The sequence below is a fragment of the Theropithecus gelada genome, chromosome 5 (assembly GCF_003255815.1).
Source record: "Theropithecus gelada isolate Dixy chromosome 5, Tgel_1.0, whole genome shotgun sequence".
In the NCBI taxonomy this organism is placed as follows: Eukaryota; Metazoa; Chordata; class Mammalia; order Primates; family Cercopithecidae; genus Theropithecus; species Theropithecus gelada.
In genome coordinates, this window is record NC_037672.1 from 172,612,620 (window position 1) to 172,632,256 (window position 19,637).

Consider the following 19,637-nt stretch of genomic DNA (forward strand, 5'->3'; position numbering starts at 1 on the left):
ATTAAAATGCCCACTGAAGTTTTATTAGGGTACACTGAATCTATTCATTAATTTTGAGAGAATTAACATTTTGATAATCCTCAGCAAGAATGAAGAATACCTTTTCCTTTGTTCAAATCTACTTTTACATCTTTGACGAGTGTTTCACAGCCAACTTCATGTAAGTTTTGAACATTTCTCATAAAGGTCCTTAATTTACTTTTTTGGCTACTATAAATCAAATTTACCTTTACCTTTAAAAATTCTTCTTTAGCAATACAAATGTTCCTGATTTTTACATGTAAATTTTATATCCTACTATGTTGCTGAATTCTATTATTACTTGAATTGGCTTAATCATTGGTCCTAAAATTTTTCAAATATATCACCCTGTTATTTGGAAATAGAGGGAGTTTTATTTCTTGTTTGCCAATTATCATGTTTTCTGTTTAGAACCATGGTTTAAGCAGAGATTCGGAGAAAAGGAGGAGAATGAGAAGCAGAGATCATCCTAGCCTCCTTTGTTCTTGACTTTAGTGGGTGTGTCTCATTGTATAATATTCTGGATTTAGAGTTGTGACTTTTTTTACACCCACACACACACATATCATACATCTCTTTCTATTTTCCCAAAAGTTTATTGGGAAGCAGCATTTTTACTAACATAATTTCTAGATTGAAATAAAAATGGTCATTAAAAGTGTGTGGGTGTGGGTGTGGGTGTGTGTTTCTGTTTCAGGTCTTATGGAATGGGGTCTAGTCCTTCCTTTCAACTTAGAAATCTGCTTTCTTTTTGTCTCACCCACATATTCCAATGTTCCAAGATGCTGCTTATGCTCACGTGATTTCTTCCCAATGCAAAAAGCAGGAAATCAGATGTGCCTTCAGTGAAACTACACAGGCATGCTTACTTTGTTCATGCATTTCCAAAAGTTTCTATCATTTTAATTCTTACAAAAAGTTCATGCATTTCCAAAAGTTTCTAACATTTTAATTCTTACAAAAAGTTGTCACAGCCAGCAATTATTGCAAGAGCAATAATGAACCTTGATTACTATGGTCGGCTATAAAAAAAACCCTGCTTCATACATTTATTTAGATTAGTGCAAAAGTAGTTGCAGTTTTAACCATTACTTTCAATGGCAAAACCGCCATAACTTTGCACCAAGCAAATACTTCCTAATCTCAGACACCTATGACTATAACTTAATATGGCAAAAGAGTGAATATTAACTTTCATGGCATAAATTGTGATTGAAAATCTTGAGAGAAGTTTATCCTGAATTATTCAGGTGGGTCCTCAGTGCAAACTCATGTTTCCTTATGAGATACAAGGAGGGAGTTCTGAGAGACACACAGAAGAAAAGAAGGTACTGTGAAGACGGAGGCAGAGATTAGAGTGCTGTGGCCTCAAGCCAAGGAAGGCTCACAACCACCAGAGCCAGGAACAAGCAAGGAATAGAATTTCCCCTACCAATCTCTGGAAAGAGGTCACCCCTGCTGACGCCTTGACTTCAGGTGACTGGCTTCCCCAACTATGAGAGAATACATTTCTGCTGTTTTAAGCCAACCGTTTGTGACAATATGTTATGGCAGTCACAGTGAACTAATAAAGTTAACTAATTATTATATCTTTTTGTTCTGTTTGTAAAGACTGCTTGAAACAAATTCTGACATTGTCTAATGCACTTGTATGTTACAAGCCATTTATTAGAACACAGTGGTTTGATGCACACAAGTTGCTAGAGTATGCAATATTTCTTTAGAGCTGGAAAATGGCAATTTTAAAAAGTAAGAAATGGCTGCTTCTTCCTAAGCACTGAAAACCAAACATTCCTGAGTAAAAATGAGTAGCTTCTCTAGTCTGGGGTATAGATATATTGAAGTTGATGGTTCCAGTTGCTTCTCTACCAGACTTCAGAACAGAGTATCTGCAATTTTGCAGGCTATATTGAAGCTACTTTAGAATATTTAGGGTTGTGATAAAGAAAAGTCATGTTTCATTATTTTTTATTGCAGTAAATAATACATACATAATATGGGATTCACTCTCTTAACATATTTTTAAGTGTACAATACAGTATTGTCAAGCATAAGCACAATATTGTATAGCAGATCATTCAAACGTTTCCATTTTACATGACTGAAACTCCACACTCATTGAACAGCCACTCCCCATTTCCCCCAGGCCACAGCCCTGACAACCACCATTCTAACTTCTGCTTCTATAAGTTTGACCATTTTAGATAGTTCATATAAATAAAATCATGCAGCACTATCGTTCTATGACTGACTTATTTTTACTTAGTGTAATGTCCTTGAACTTCTTCCATCTCATATCATAATGACAGGATTTCCTCCTTTCTTTGTGGCCAAATAACCTTCCATTTTATGTATACACTGCATTTTCTTTATGCATTCACCTATCCATGCGCATTTAGGCTCTTTCCACATCTTGATCACTATGAATTATGCTGCAGTAAACTTGAGAGTATATGTATCTCTTCAAGATCCTGGTATGAACTCCTTTGTATTAATACCCGGAAATGGGATTGCTGGATCACATAGTGTTGCTGATTTTAATTTTCCAAGGAACTGCCAAACTTTTCCATAGTGGTTGCGCAATTTTACATTCTTAGCATCAGTGCACACTAGGGCTCCAATTTATTCCCATACTCACCCACACTTGTTGTTTTCTGTCTTGTTTTGTTGTGTGTAATGGCCATCCTAATAAGTGTGAGGTGACAGCTCATTATGGTTTTGATTTGCGTTTCTCCAGATGGTTAGTGATTTGGAACATCTTTTCATATACCTGTTGGCCAACTGTAAGTCTTCTCTGGATAAATACCTATTCAAGTCCTCCTTTGCCTATTTTTTAATCAGGCATTTTTGGTTTTGTTTTGTTGCTGTTGAGTTGTAGGAGTTACTTATATATTTTGGATATTAATTCTTTACCAGATATGCAGTTTGTAAATATTTTGTCTCATTCCGTAGGCTGCCCTTTCACTCTGTTGACTGTTTCCTTTTCTGCACAGAAGATTTTTAGCTAGATCTAGTAACACTTGTCTATTATTTTTGCTTTTGTGACCTATGACTTTTGTGTCATATCCAAGAAATCATCACCAAGATCCAATGTATGAACTTTTCTCCTATGTTTTCTTCTAGCAGTTTCAGTTTTATAATTTCAGGTCTTACATGTAAAGTCTAATTCATTTTGAGTTTATTTTTGTGTATGGTGTAAGATAAGCATTCAATTTCATCATATTGCATATGAATATCCTGTTTTTCCAGCATCCTTTATTGAAGAGACTACCTATTTGTCATTGTGTCTTCTTGGTGAAAATTGGGTGATGGTATATGCTTGAGTTTATTTCTGGGTTGTCTACAGTGCTACAATGGTTTATATGTCTGTCTTTATGTCAATACCAGACTCTACTGTTGAACAGCACAGTAAAGTGACTGTACTTAACAATAATTTACATATATTTCAAGATAGCTAGAAAAGAATACTTGAAACATCTCCAGAACAAAGAAATGATAAAAATTTGAGGCAACGGGTATCCTAATTATGCTGATTAGATCATTATACCTTGTAAGCCTATATCAAAATATCACATACACCCACAAATACGTATAATTATGTACCAATACATACATACATACATACATACATACATATCAGACTGTTTGTTTTTGTTGTTTTCTGTTTTTTGTCTGTTGGTTTGTTTTTTAGAGACAGGGTCTCACTCTGTCACCTAGGCTGAAGTGTAATAGTGCGATCATAGCTCACCACAGCCTCAAACTTCTGGGCTCAAGAGATCTTCCTGTTTCAGCCTCCTGAGTAGTTTGGACTACAGGCATGCACCACCATGCCTGGCTAATTATTTTACTTTTTTTGTAGAGTTAGGGTCTCACTATGTTGCCCAGGCTGGTTTCAAACTTCTGACCTCAAGTGATCTCTTCAGCCTTGGCCTCTGAACACGCTGGGATTACAGGCATGAGCCACAATGCCTGGCCAAGATTGTTTTAATTACTGCCGATTTAAAATGTTTTGCAGTGAAGAAGTGTGAAGTTTCACTTTTATTCTTTCTCAAGATTGTTGTGGCTATTTGGAGTCCTTTGTGATTCCATATGAATTTTAGGATTTACTCTATTTCTGCAAAATGTGCCATTGCGATTTTGATAAATATAGCATTAATCCACAAATGGCCTTGGTTAATAAGAAGATTTTAATGAAATCAAGTTTTTCAATGCATAATATGGGATGTATTTCCATCTATTTGTGTCTTCTTTAATTTCTTTCAAGAATGTTTTACAGTTTACAGTGTAAAAGCCTTTTCCCTTCTTGGTTAAGTTTATTTCTAGGTTTTTTTTTCTTTTTGAAGCTATTGTAAATGGAGTTGTAGAAATATAAGTTCAACCCTCTTAAATTTTTTAAGCCTTGTTTTATGAGCCGACATGATATTTCCTGGTGAATATTCCAGCTCCACTTGGAGAGAATATGTACTGTACTCCATTGGGTGGCATGTTCTGTACATGCTGTTATGCCATTGTTCTATGGTGTAATTTAAGTCTCTGTTTCCTGTCTGGATATTCTCTCCGTTCTTGAAAGTGAGGTATTGAAATCTCCTACTATGATTGTGTCACTGGTAATTTCTCCCTTCCGGTCTGTCAGTGTTTGCAGAACAATGTTTGTGAACCTTCTCCCAGTTTCACTGAGATGTTCTCGGAGGTCACCATGTATCTACACTAGGCTAGTTCTGTCACTGCTTAGAATGAGGTGAGACAAAAATCAGTCCCTCAAACAAACCTCCAAAAAGCCGGAGCACTGGGTGTGTGCTCAGCCCTTCTGGTCTCTTTTCCTCCCAGTGCTGAGGTGAGCTAACTTGGAAGAAGGGCTAAGGTGGGATAAGTAAGATTGCTCTTGTCCCCTGTTTCAACATGGCTATTATAGGCTTTCTGCTCCCCTGGAGTACTGCAAACTCTTAAGGTGATTCTGGAAATCTCATAAAGGTATTGGTCTGTAAATTGTTGCTGAATTGATGTTTTATGGGGGACAAGGGCTGGGACATACCAGTCCACCCACTTGCTGACATCATTTATCTCAAATTCATGTTTCGTTCAATTAAAACATATGAGACTGCAAGGGGTGGCATCTATGCTAGAAGTATAATTGTAAATTATTGCTGGCAATCATAGCAAACATAAACCTTTTAATTGTACCTTTTCAAACTTTAACTCAAACACTCTGTAAAAATACCTGGCAGGAAATGCTGCAATAAATTAGCCTAAGTTATGTGTTAATTTCCTATGACTGTTATCATCAAATTACCACAAACTTTGTGACTTTTAAAAGAAAAGACACTTTCATATGTTCTGGAGGTCAGAAGTTTGAAATCAGTTTCATTGGGTTGACATCAAGGTATTAGCAGAGCCCTGCTCCCTCTAAACACTTGGAGAAACTTCCCTTGCTCTTTCTAACTTTCAGAGTACTCCCTTCTGGGCTTTCCTTGGCTACTGGTCCCTTCTCCTTCTTCAAAGCCAGCAGGTAGCATCTTGTTTTAGGAGTAACATTGCCTTCTTCTCTGGTCAAATGGCTCTCTGTTCCCCTCTCATGAGGACACTTATGTTGGGATTTGGGGCCCATCCAGATAATCCATGAGGAACTGCTCACCTCAGGATCCTGAAAGCAATCACGACTTCAAAGTCTGTTTTGCCATAAAAGGTAACATATGATGTTACAGGGATTATAATATTGGGAGCCATTATCAGCCTGTCACAAGCTATAGACGTCATTGAAGCTTAATGTTAATTTCTTGACATTCAAATATTCTTAGGTAAAGTTTTCCTTCAAACAATGTGGTGATGGACATTTGCTAATGTTACATTCCAAAATCCGTTTCAAAATTTTAAATCATCGAACATTTAAATTATACAAACCTGACATATCTTACTGACTTAATTCTCTTCTTTGTCACACAAGTATCCTTTTATCAACATGCAATATATAAAGTTAATAGAACACATAACTTCGAATATTAAATTAGGAAAATTAAACTCTTATCTAGGTAAGGATGAATTTTTGTCAGTGATATATGTCAGAAGATGCATAAATAAACCTCTGATGAAGAAATCATTGATTATGAAGTCACAAAAGGATCAAATAGAGAAGTAGTGAAGAAATTTTACATTCACTACTTTTGCCATTCAAGACAACCATCCATGTTATCCTACTTCTTAAGGGATTAATTCACATACTAAATGCAGACTTTCAGACTTTGTTACACAACTTTTTACTAATTGTAAAAGCAATATATAAGCATTGTAATTTTTTTTAAAAAAGCATACCAGAAAAATGCAGATTATTCACTGTTTATACTACCAGTTTTTATTTTAATTAATTCCACAAAGCTATGTTTACTATATATCACTTTGAAAATTTCCTTTTAAGTCAATATATTATGAACATTTTAAACTATCATATACCTTTTAAACAATGTTTAGGATACGACACATTCTGTCATTTGAAGGTATCATGATCTATTTTACCAATTGTCTACTTTTGTTCAGTGATAGGAAGAATAAAGGGCCCCAATGATGTTCACATTCTAATCTCCATAACCTGTAAATATGTCATCTCATATGCCAAAAAGAATTTGGAGATGTGATTAAATTAATGATATTGAGGTGGGGAGATTACCCTGGATTATCTGGGTAACCCCATTGTAACCACAAAGATCCTTAAAAGTAAAAGAGAGAGGTTTTACTTTTCTCAAATTCAGGGTCAAATTCAGAGTGAGATTTGAAGATGCCACACTGCTGGCTTTGAAGATGGATGGGGACCATGAGCCAAGGGATGCAGGTGGCCTCTGGAATCCAGGACAAGCAAGAGTACAGTTTCTCCCTGAGAGCCTCCAGATGGAGCACAATTCTGCCAACACCTTGATTTTAGCTCATTTCGGTTAGCCCAGTAAGACCCATTTCATACTTGCGACCTCCAGGACTCTTAAGATAATACGTTTTGTTTTAAATAACCATATTTGTGGTGATTCTTTTTTGCAGCAGCAATGGTAAGCTAGAAATTTTTATTTAAAACAGCATGGCAACAAAGATAATATTATGTAATATTTGTTCACAGTCTAGATTTCTTCCCTGGGATAAATTCCTAGAAAAAAATTAATGTACATATGGCCAAAATGGTGTCCAGAAATTGTGTGCCAAAATAAAGACGCATTAATAAAAAGCAAAGATCCTACTCTCTCTTTGTTCCCTAATGCTAGGTATTATAATTTAATTTTCCTGATAAATTGATAGGTTATAAATAATGGTATCATTTAAAATTACTTTTCTGAGTTTACTAGTGAGGATGAAAATATGCTTATAAGCTATTAATCTTTTGTAGTTTTTAGTATACCTGTTTTTATATTTTTCCTGTTTTTAGTGAGATTTTTGCTGTAGATGTAACAATTCTTCATTTATAAAATGAGCTCTTTTCATGTAAGTGGTAAATATTTTTATCAGTTTTTTAAATACATTTTAATGTTTTTATAACACTTCAATGAATACAATTTTAATTTTTAATACGTCAAATACATAAATATTTTCTTTTGTGATTTATTATATTGCTTGTATCCTTCTTACCCCATGGTAAAGAAAACCCTAATTTATATTTTTGTCTAGCTTTTACAAATTAGCTTACTATTAAATTCTAATTTTTAATGCACCTGAAAAATTTTGGTAAAATATAAGGGAGCAACATAGTTTCATATGTATTTATGAGTACTTACATGGATTTAGGTCTCTTTTTGCCTTTGTATTCTCTTCCATTTTATATATTTTTCTATGTCTGTGCCAATATCTTACAGTATGATATTAATTACTGCAGCTTCTCAATTCCCTCTGTTTGGTTAGCTTGATACAACCTATAACTCTGCTAAAGTACTAACTCTACCATTCTCTATTTGTATCTGTTTAGTCTGATGTGGATGGAACTTTGCTCACATACTTTTCATATTTCAGGGCTTGAAGACAAGGAATTTGTCTTGCTCTACTATGCTTTCCTAAAGATGAGCACAGTGAGTGGTATATAGTATCACCTAATTTTGTTTTCTGAATGAGTACATTCATTAAAAGATTAATCAGACATAAGATTAACCTAAATATATATATACACACACATACATATATACAGACATATATATATATATATTTGGAAACAGGAGTATTAAAGAAGTATAATAAACACAAAGACTTTAAAATATATTTTCATACTTGAAATTCATGATAGCTCAACTTGTGAAATAGGAACTATTACTAAGATAGCTATTCTCGAATTAACAAGACTAAGTGAATTATAGATTGTAAGCATTTCAGAACTATAAGTTCATTACCATCCTTGCCTAAACACTCTAATTGATAGGAAAATCACTCCATTTCAAGGTAGTCTGTGTATTCTTTTTTGAAAAGACTTTTGGAAAGTTCTTTATATGAAGCCAAAGAAAATATTTCTCTATAAATTGAAATACTTTGGCTTAAGTCTTTTTCTCTTTGAACCATAAAGAAAAAAGCAAGTTTTCTTCTACCTGATAACTCTTTAAATATTATTTGAATGAAACTATCATGTTCTTATTTATAGATATGTTTCCCTAAAGTTGCTATGATATGGTTTAGATCTGTGTCCCCACCCAAATCTAATGTTTAATTGTAATCCCCAGTGTGAGAGGTGGAGCCTGGTGGGAGGTGGTTGAATCATAGGGGAAGTTTCTCATGAATAGTTTAACACTATCCCCTCAGTGTTATTCTTGTGAAAGTGAGTGAGTGAGTGAGTGAGTTATGGTGAGATGTGGTTGTTTAAAGGTGTGTAGCACCTGCCCCTACTCTCGCTTGCTCCTGCTCTGGCCATGTAAGATATGCCTGTTTCCCTTTTGCCTTCCACCATAATTGTGAGTTTCCTGACCCCCACCCCCTGCCCGCCAGAAGCCAAGCAGATGCCAGCATCATGCTTTATATACAGCCTGAAAAACTGTGAGCCAATTAAACCTGGTTTTTTTTTCTAAATTACCCCATTTCAACTATTTCTTTATAGCAATGTGAGAATTGACTAATACAGAAAACTGGTACCAAGCAGTGGGAAATTGCTATAAAGATATCTGAAAACGCGCAAACCTCTTTGGAACTGGGTAATGGGCAGAGCCTGGAACAGTTTGGAGTGCTCAGAAGAAGACAGAAAGATGAGAGAAAGTTTGGAACTTTCTAGACACCTGCTAAATTGTTGTGACCAAAATGCTGATAGTGATAGGGACAGTGAAGTCTAGCCTGAGGAGCTCTCAGATGGAAATGAGGAACTTACTGGGAACCGGAACAAAGATCACTTTTGTTATGCATTAACAAAGAGGTTGGCCACATTATGTCCCTGCCCTAAGGATCTGTGGAACTTTGAACCTGAGAATGGTGACTTAAGGTATCTGGTGGAAGAAATTTCTAAGCATCAAAGCATTCAAGATGTGACCTGGCTGTTTCTAACATGCTTATGCTCATATGCATGACCAAAGAAAGGACATAAAAACGGAAATTATATTTGAAGGGGAAGTAGAGCATACAAGTGAAAAAATTTCAGCCTACTCATGTGGTCAAAAAGAAAAGCCCATCTTCAGTGGTGGAATTCAAGCAGGCTGCAGAAATTTACATAAGTTAAAAGAAGCCAAGTGCTGATATCCAAGACAATAGGGAATAGGCCTCAAAGGCATTTCAGAAACCTTTGTGGCAGCCCCTCCCATCATAGGCCCATAAACATAGGAGGAAAGAATGATTTCAAGGGCCTGACCCAAGGTCCCTGCTACCCTGCACAACCTCAGGACACTGCTTCCTACACACCAGCTACTCCCACTCCAGCCATGGCTGAAAGGGGCTCAAGTATACAACTCGGGCCACTGCTTCAGAGGGTGCAAACCATAAACCTTGGCAGCTTTCCATGCAGTGTTAAGCCTGCAGGGAAGCAGAGGGCAACAGTTGAGGTTTGGAAGCCTCTGCCTAGATTTCAGATATATGGAAAAGCCTACATGTCCAGGTATAAGTCTGCTTCACGGGGGGAGCTCTCATAGAGAACCTCTACTAGAGCACTGTGGAGGGGAAAAGTGAAGTTGGAGCTCCCACACAGAGTCCCCACTGGGGTATTAGCTAGTAGAGCTGTGAGAAAAAGGCCACCATCCTCCAGACCCCAGAATGGTAGATCCACCAGCAGCTTGTATTTTGTGCCTGGAAAAGCCATAGGCATTCAAAAGCAGCCCATGAGAACAGCCACAGGGACTGAACCCTGAAAAGTCACAGGGGCAGAGCTTCCCAAAGCTTGGGAGCCCCACCTTTGCACCAGTGTGCCCGAGATGTGAGACACAAAGTCAAAGGAAATTATTATGGAACTTTAATATATAATGACTGTCCCACTAGATTTTGGACTTGCATGGGGGCTTGTATCCCCTTTCTTTCAGTTTTTCTCCCTTTTGAAATTGGAGTATTTACCCAGTGCCTATACCTCAATTGTATCTTGGGAGTAACTAACTTGTTTTTTATTTTACAGGCTCATAGGTGAAAGGAACTTGCCTCATCTCAGATGAGACTTTGGACTTTGGATTTTTGAATTAATACTGGAATGAATTAAGAATTTGGGGGAATTTGGGGAAAGCATAATCATATTTGGCAATTTGAAAGGACAAGAGATTTGGGAGAGGCCTGGGGCAGAATGATATGATTTGGATCTGGTCCCCACTAAAATCTCATGTTCAATTATAATCCCCATTGTGGGGACTGGCGGGAGGTGATTGGATCATAGGGGTGGTTTCTCACGAATGGTTTACCACCATCTCCTCAATGCTGTTCTGATGATAGTGAGTGAGTGAGTTATTGTGAGATAACTCACAATAACTGGTTGTTTAGGGTGTGTTCAGGGACAAACAGACTTAAGGCAGCATGATAGTAGGTATCAAAACTGTGAGTCAGTTTCAGAGTAGATGTCGTCATTATCATAACCACTATCACCCCTACTACCACCATCATAATAATAAACACTTGTATAGTGCTTACTCTGTGCCAGTGATGTTATAATTCTTTTGAAATATCAACTAATTTTATTGTCATACAACTCTAGAATGTAAGCAGCATTAATACGTCCCTTTTACTGATGAGTTACTGAGGCAAAAAGGTTAAGTAACTTTTTCAAGGTAAGAAAGCTAGAAAGGGGCAGAGACAATATGGAACAAACTTGGGGAGTTTGGCTCCAGAATCTTATCCACCACTCCATCTTGCCTGTCTAAATTCCTCACGGTTCAAGTATTGGGTTTGTTCTTGTTGTTATTTCACACTCTGGTATTTTGAGGTTTTTTTAAAACACCCATTCGAGAAGTACTAACCTGGCTGAAATATTGCCTAATGAAATGTACACTATTTGATTGTTAATTCAAAAGTCAGGAATTCAGTATGGTTTTCTAACAGGAGTTCCAGTTATGACTTACATTATGTCTGACTCCCAAAGACTAAACAATAAACATACATCAATACAAATTTGGCAGATCTTCAGCCATTGTTGTGAGTAGAAGACTTCCGCAATTTGGTTTACTTGTCAACAACCTAGCTCAGTACAGGCAGTTTGCACAGTACTGTGATTCATGTTAGTCTATGAAACCTTGTTTCATATTTCATGTTGCCATTAATTCACAGTTTTCCCTTCTCACACTCATCCATTAAGCTGCTAATAACTGTTTCCTACTTCATTAACCTCCAAGGAGTAAATGTAAACTACAAGCAAACTTAGAAATGTAAACCCACATGAAGTTAGTTGAGAGCAAAACCTATATATCTATTTTGTCTGAGCTTATTGATTGATTTTGTTTTCGGTAAATAGAAACTATTTTATATGTGCATGCAATATTAAAGAATTCACTAGGTAGTGAACTCAGTTTTTGATGAATTAACTTGAAATTACAGTCAATTAAAAAAATCAATAAAATTTTGAAAATAAAGTATTCACTCTGAAAAACAACCCAAATACAGTCTTTATCTTATAAGTTATAGAAAGGCATGCTTATGAGTAAGACTGTTCCTTGCCCAGTCCTTAGGAGAGCTATTCGAAAAGCCAAGTCACTTAGCAAAATTAGTGGTTTGGATTTCTGTGTGATATATAATTTTCTAACCAGTCTCCATATTTTATTGTCCAATATGAATCTGCTTCACAGAAGCAAAACACCTACCCTACTTCTTACTTACTTCGTCAAATGACTTAGGAAGCACAGTAATAACATCTTTACAAAAGGCTCTCAGAGGAAAAAACCTGAATCACAAGTATCAGAAAAAAATGTCCTCCTCATCACATAGCAGAAAGCGGCAAAGCTGTTCTGAGTGCTGAGTAGGTCTAAATGGCAATGCTAAACCAACAGAAGTTGTGATTAGAGTGTAGGAATATCTCCTAATGGATAAGAAGTTGCACACTTCTTATCAAAGCAGTTTGGAAATCATAAATGACCTGGATTTGAGAAACTAAGCTGAAAATTAAAGGATTAAAAGCTTCAGGGGAACAAAATAGAAAAGAGACAGAGAGGTACTAAAAGTTATATAAATGACTATAAATGAGTTATATAAATGAGTAACAAAATCTTTGAGAAATTCTTTGAGAAATACATTCTTCTCTCTCTCTGGAGTTCTCCACATCTCAAATGTAATAGGAAAACAAAGTTTAATGAGTGATATCAGCTAAGAGTTTAGGAGCTCGACTTCAGGCCAGCTCCCACTGTCAGGGGCTGATGGCATTTAGAATTATATGTCTAAAATATGGATTACATAAGAATGAGAATTATTTGCAAACTCATTTATGGTCAGTATGGTTTGCATTATGGACAGTTGATTAGTGAAACAGAATAGTCACAGGTCATTGTGTTTGCCATTGCCTTTCATGTCTTCTTCTGGACTTGGAAATATTGACCATGTTGAGATAGGTGTATGTATTTAAGAGAAGGGAGATAGTGGAGAGAGAAAAAGAGAGGGAGAGAGAAATTTTGTAGTCCCTGAGATAAAGAAGTGGGTAACTCCTCAAATCCTGAGGACCACAGATGGAAGATTCAGGGCTTGGGCAACTGGTTTTATCTTTAAGTTCACACATCCAGTAAACAAGCTTCTTTTCCAAGTATATAATATAGGAGTGATGAATTTAGTTGAACTAAGTATGAGAACTATGGAGAAAAGAAATAGACTGTAAATTACTAAAATTAGGTAAGTTTTTTCTCCGCAATTATGCTCTTACACATTCTTTTCCAAACCTACCTTAGTTGATTTCCAAGAGAGATGTATGGCGTGCAAATGTATTGTTCAGCCTCTTCTGCCTTCTGCTTGCTTATTTTACATCTTCTGTTTCCCCAGCATTTTTTCCATCCCTCTGATACCCCATAATGCAGCCCTGCATAGAGTAATATCTCCCTCCTCGAAACCTTTATGTAATCTTTAAATTCATCACTTGGCACTAATCGTACTAAGAGGTTTACAGTATATATTTTCCCTCTGTGTTTTCATGAACTATTTGTTGGCAGGGAGAGAGTCTCAAATACTTTGTTAGCTCCACAGGGCCTCTATAAGGAATTTTAGTAATGTGAAATATGAAAAGAGAGAGAATTTTGACATTTACATGTATTCCAATCAAAATGGTATGTTTTCTATTCCAAACATGCATTATTGGTTTCATATTTAATATATAATATGACAGAGCAAAGGTAAAAGTATGAAATTAAGCATATAATCTCCAATCTTTCTTCTAAACTCTCCTCACCCCCCACATACACTGCCGTTAGAGCTTTAGTAGCTCTCTACAATATATGAAAGTTTGTTGTTTAAATATCAAATATCTTAACCGTAATTGCTGATAGATGTACACAAGCATCTCTTGCCATTCATTAGGCTTATGATTTCTTACAAACTTGTAATTCCAAAACTAAATTTAACAATTTGGATGTAGTTTATATAGAGAGAATCTGTAGATGTTAAGGACATCTGTGATGGCTTAAAATAATGCACAGTGAGAACATATTTTGTCCAGGGTAGGCTGCGATAAATCTAGAAAATGTCAGTTTTATCACATTAGAATATATCCATGCAATCATTTACTTAAGACTCTCTAAAAGCTAACCTGTAATAATCTAAAGCATTTTAATTATATTCTAAATGATGAATATGACTTATAATCTTTAAAGGGTTGATTCATGCTATTTGAATCTAAGGCATTGACAGCTATTAAATTTTGGTTTTATACATAGGTTTGTATTTAGTTTGATGAAAATTGATAAACTGTCTACTAATGCTTAAAGGATTCAATTTAATGCATAATGTCAATTTTTCAGGACTAATTTGTAAAATAAATTTACTTTGGGAAATATAATATGCAACTTTCAACTTGCTATTAATTCTTCATTCCCATTTGTCAGTGACCTTGGTGAAGCTTTCACCTGATACTACAGAGTTACAGACTATATTTTTATAATAATTTCACTTCTTAATTTAGTAGCTAATCAATTCCATTCTTCTAATCCCCATGTATGTGTAGGGGGTGGGGGGGACTGGTTTTCTCAATCTCATTTTCCTCATTTTATTTCTTATTTTCTTATCAGTGTTTCTCTAGGTTTTAAGTATCAACAGGTTTTAAATAAACAAATATTTCAGCTTTCCTTTTACTAAAAGTTTTGCTATGTACTCTGACCAGAGGTAAATGTCATCCACCCACCCCCTAAAACACAGCATTCTTGCTCTGTTACCTGATAGAAATGTAAAACTCTATTCTCTTTCTTTTTAATTTTTATTTTTTGAGACAGAGTTTCACTCTGTTGTGAAGGCTGGAGCTGCCTTATGTGCTCAAGCGATTCTTGTGCCTCAGTCTCCCTAATCGTTATGATTACAGGCATGTGCCACTATGCCCGGGTAATTTTTGCATTTTCAGTAGAGATGGGGTTTCACCGTGTTGCTCAGGCTGGTCTCGAACTCCTGGCCTCAAGTGATCTGCCTACCTCGGCCTGCCAAACTGCTGGGATTACAGGCGTTAGCCACCGTGCCCAGCCCACAACTCTATTCTCTCTTCATTTTCAGGGGAAATTAGTAACTTTAATAAATACATAAAAAATGTTATGGTATTTATAAAAAATACTTTGAAATATACTTTTATGGAAAAAATTTATGAAAATTACTTTGAAAAATACCTTGTTCAAGATAATCTGCCTGTAAGAAATTTAGCAATATGATACATTCCTGATATTGTAGTTGGAGAAAAGTTGTCTTCTACCTAAAAAACTGTCTGGGTTGGCCGGGTGCAGTGGCTCACGCCTGTAATCCCAGCACTTTGGGAGGCCTAGGCGGGCGGATCACGAGGTCAGGAGATCGAGAACCTCCTGGCTAATGCAGTGAAACCCGTCTCTACTAAAAAAATACAAAAAATTAGCTGGGCATGGTGGCGGGCACCTGTAGTCCCAGCTACTTGGGAGGCTGAGGCAGGAGAATGGCCTAAACCCAGGAGGCCGAGCTTGCAGTGAGCCGAGATCGCGCCACTGCACTGCAGCCTGGGCGACAGAGCGAGACTCCGTCTAAAAAAAAGTTGTCTGGGTTGACCAAGTGTTTTTTCAGAGTAGGATCTTAGGTTATAATTACACCAGGTCAACAGGAATTGCCCTGCATAGATGAGAATTGTGATCAAGCTCTTTTAGATGGAATAATAAGATTAAAAAGCAAAGCTACACTAACCATCCAGATATCCACTCAGATTTGTAAATCTAAAAGCATCATATTAGTTAAAAAATGTATATACATTAAGAATGTTTGAGTTTATTTAGAATGACAAAATAAAGGAACATGAAGAACTTTACAAACACAGGTATCAAACAGCATGAAATAAACACAAGAAGTTATAACAAAAGCTATAAGGGCCCAGGAGACAAGTTTATTATCAGCTGGGATTACAAACAAACTGTAATAAATTATTTTCTTTTTGTAGGCATAAAAATCACTGAATAAATTATCTCAGTTAGTAACTTATTTAGAAATAAATGTTTCTATAATTCAATCCCAAACCTTTGTTCTCTATATTCTCCAATAAGGAGCTGAAATTTCAACAGCAAACTAATTTTCAGACTGTTTAAGTTACTTTTCTAAAAAAGTTATTTTAACATAATCATAATATAGTGATCTTAGGAGTTTTACATTCTATGAGAGAAAAGTATAATTGGTGTTTGAAAAAAAAAGGTTGCTCGATTTCTTATGATTTACTCTTTTATGGAAGACAATAAGAACTTTGCACAATATTTATATCATTTCTGTGAGGCAGCAACAGTAAGATACCATACCCCAGGGCTGAGTTTATTTCTTTTAAAGGTGGGAGCACCCATGGAGCTTTGGTGATTTTCCTAAAGTTAGTAGCAAGGGCCAGATTTGTACCTGGCACTATTCTAATAGAACAGCCTCTGTTCAAATTAGAAGAGCAAGAAAAGTGCCAGAATTCCACTTAATGGTAACCAAATTTTGAATACAACTTTACATTTAAAGCATTGGTTAAGCCCTGATTCAGTCGGCCTCTGATCCTGTGCTACATGCCTTCTATTGACTGTAAAGGCAATTATGAATCATGATTACCCTTCTGAATCATGTATGCCCTAAGAGTGCTGTTTCATTTATATCATCACCTCATTTAACTGTAGGCCCCACTTATTTAACACACAGAAGTGTAAATATATACACTGCAAAAATAACAAGAAATACTAGGGTGACTTACATGGTAAAAACATCCAGTGTGTCTCCAGCAGTTCTTGCCATCTCAAAGTAGGTTTGCAGAATGTTGACAGTTCCAGAAAGTGCTTCATGACCGCAGCCACAGAACAGGGCAACACCCGCATAGAGCAGGATGGTGGCAATCAGAGAAGCATAGGGAATGCCTCCCAGGCATTTGATACAGCATTCAAAACACCCTGTAGAAGATCACAAAGGGAGAAATTCATATTTTTGTTAATCTAATTTAAAATTTTGTTTTCAAACTTCAGCACTATGGGAAAGTATATTTGCACTGATAATACCAGGTCAAACATATAAATCAAGTCCTAGAGTATGTTGAAGGATACTAAGATCAAATTCCTTAATTATAAACCCATCCTCCACAAATAAGAGAATGTTTCCTATGACTGATGTCTTCCTCATCTACTGCAAAACCCAGAGAAACCGTTCCTTCCCAACTCAGACTTTCTATAATAATTAATCTTCACCATAGTTGCATGCATAGCAATCCATTTTGAATTTATTGCTCTCAAATGTTACATGCTTATGGTTTCATTTCAATGGTATTTATTCTTTTGCACTCCATGTATCTGTATTTTTCTTTTTTTGTAACAGATTTTTTTATTGATGTGTCATAGTTGTACATGTTTTGGGGATACATGAGATATTTTGATACATGTTTATAATGTATAATTATAAAATCGGGGTAACTGGGATATCCACCGCCTAAAATATTTATGTTTTCTTTGTGTCAGGAACATTGCGATTCATCTCTTCTAGCTATTTTGAAATATACAATAGATTATTTTCAACTATAATTTTCCTACTGTGCTATTGAATGTCAGAATTTATTCTTCTTACATAAGTGTGTTTTTGTACTCATTAACCAATTTCTCAGACAGTAAGTTGAAGCCTGTTAGTATATTGTGAAGTCAACTTAGTGAAGGGTTTTTTTCTTCTTATTTTTTTTTTTTTTCCTTTTTTTGTGACAGAGTCTGGCTCTGTTGCCCAGGTTGGAGTGCAGAGGCACAATCTCAGCTCACTGCAATCTCTGCTTTCCAGGTTCAAGAGATTCTCCTGCCTCAGCCTCCCAAGTAGCTAGAACTAAGGGCACGCACCTCCATTTCCCACTAATTTTTTTTTTTTATTTTTAGTAGAGACAGGGTTTCACCATGTTGGTCAGGCTGGTCTTGAACTCCTGACCTCAAAACTTACTGAACTTTGACCAGCAAATATTAAAAGTGGCAGAGACTGGAAGAGACAATATCTGAATGCATGTTATGTAGTAAGGGAAATTACTTTTGACTCTTTTGACTTCAGTACTCCTATATGATATTTGAGTAGTGACTCATAATGAAAACCTACTTCTTGGTATCACTCATGGTTTAAAAACAATGAGAAAGACACTGGCACAGCAAACGAGAGCACGTTGGACACACCGATCCCTGTGTGGTTTTTGCCAAATTTATTCTTTTGAGCTTATCATCTTTAAAAATGTGACAATAAGAGAATTTCTCTCATATGGTTCTCATGAGGATTAAATGAGTTAATATAAAAAAAATAGTGCTTGACATAGAGTAACTACTCACTATGTGTTATCTGTCATTATTAGATGTAATTTATTATTTTTTGGGGGGTGGGGGTGGGGGACGGAGTCTCGCTCTGTCACCCAGGCTGGACTACAGTGGTGCGATTTCAGTTCAATGCAGCCTCCGCCTCCTGGGTTCAAGCGATTCTCTTGCCTCAGCCTCTCAAGTAGCTGGGACACTGAAACGCATCACTGGCTAATTTTTGTCTTTTTAGTAGAGACAAGGTTTTGCCATGTTGGCCAGGCTGGTCTCAAACCCCTGATCCACCCACCCCAGCCTCCCAACGTGCTGGGTTTACAAGTGTAAGCCCCCACACCCAGCCTAATTTAACTATTATTAATGTGAACTATTACTGTGCTGTCATGTAGTTGTCAGAAATTCTTTAGCCATCGTGGTCACTTTTGCTTTTTGAAGTCTCATCACTTTTACTTATTAAAACACAGCTTTAATCATTTAAACTGAGACATCAGAAAACGATGGTAAATATTCAAAATAAAGGTCACAATTTCCTAGGCTTTTTCTAGATATCTTCTAAGAAATTAACTAGAAATGCTTAAGTGTATATATTTTGCAGGAGGAAATATTGATGAGGCACTATGTGACAGCTACAACTGATAAAGGAGAATTTAGGTAAGAGGACTGACAGGCTAAGGGTACTTGCAAGGTTGACCTAGGTTCCACATGCACCCAGCTCTAGCCACCCCACGCCTCAGATACACACACATATCCTCATGCCAAAGATTTCCTCCTTATGAAAATTCTTGATCAAATCTGTCTTTGTAATGCTGAAGCCCCTCAGATAATTAATGACTTTTCCTTTTTCTTCAGAAACAAATGACAAACAGGATTTAAAAATGGATTCTTATTGTGCTTAAGTCATAGGAAGATCCGTGAACACTTTATCTAGAAGGCATAGATGCATATAGCAACATATGAAGCATATGATAATTGCAAAGTTCCTGTGAGAACTAAGTTTATATTGAGAGATTGAGCTAGTCGGCTATTTTTAATGCTGCTCACTGAACTGGCCTTCTTGAGAATTCTAGTCCATCCCATCTGCCCCAGAGGAGGTTAAAAAAAGGAGTCTGAACACCTTCCCATTTCAGTAGCTGTTGTTTGTGCAGGCAAAATTGTTTCTTGAACATTCCTCCCCCAACACCCATCACACACACCCACACACACATCCCCCACACGTGCATGCACGCGCGTGTGCACACACACACACACAATGTGGGGAAGTAGAAAATGTTAGAACAGCTTGAAACTTCATGTAATAGGAAGAGATTTCAC

At 36.4% G+C, this 19,637-nt stretch overlaps 1 protein-coding gene across 5 annotated transcripts in view; it reads right to left on the minus strand.

Moving 5' to 3' along the window:
* GPM6A (glycoprotein M6A) overlaps positions 1-19,637 on the minus strand; it is a 375,012-nt gene that overhangs the window by 50,991 nt on the left and 304,384 nt on the right. For 4 of the 5 annotated variants that reach the window (XM_025385455.1, XM_025385456.1, XM_025385459.1 and 1 more), the window contains one exon: positions 16,763-16,955. The exons of the other annotated variant lie outside the window; for it this stretch is intronic. In XM_025385455.1, coding sequence (XP_025241240.1) covers positions 16,763-16,955 — 193 coding nt within the window. The remainder of the gene's footprint in view (positions 1-16,762; positions 16,956-19,637) is intronic. 5 annotated transcript variants of the gene reach the window in all.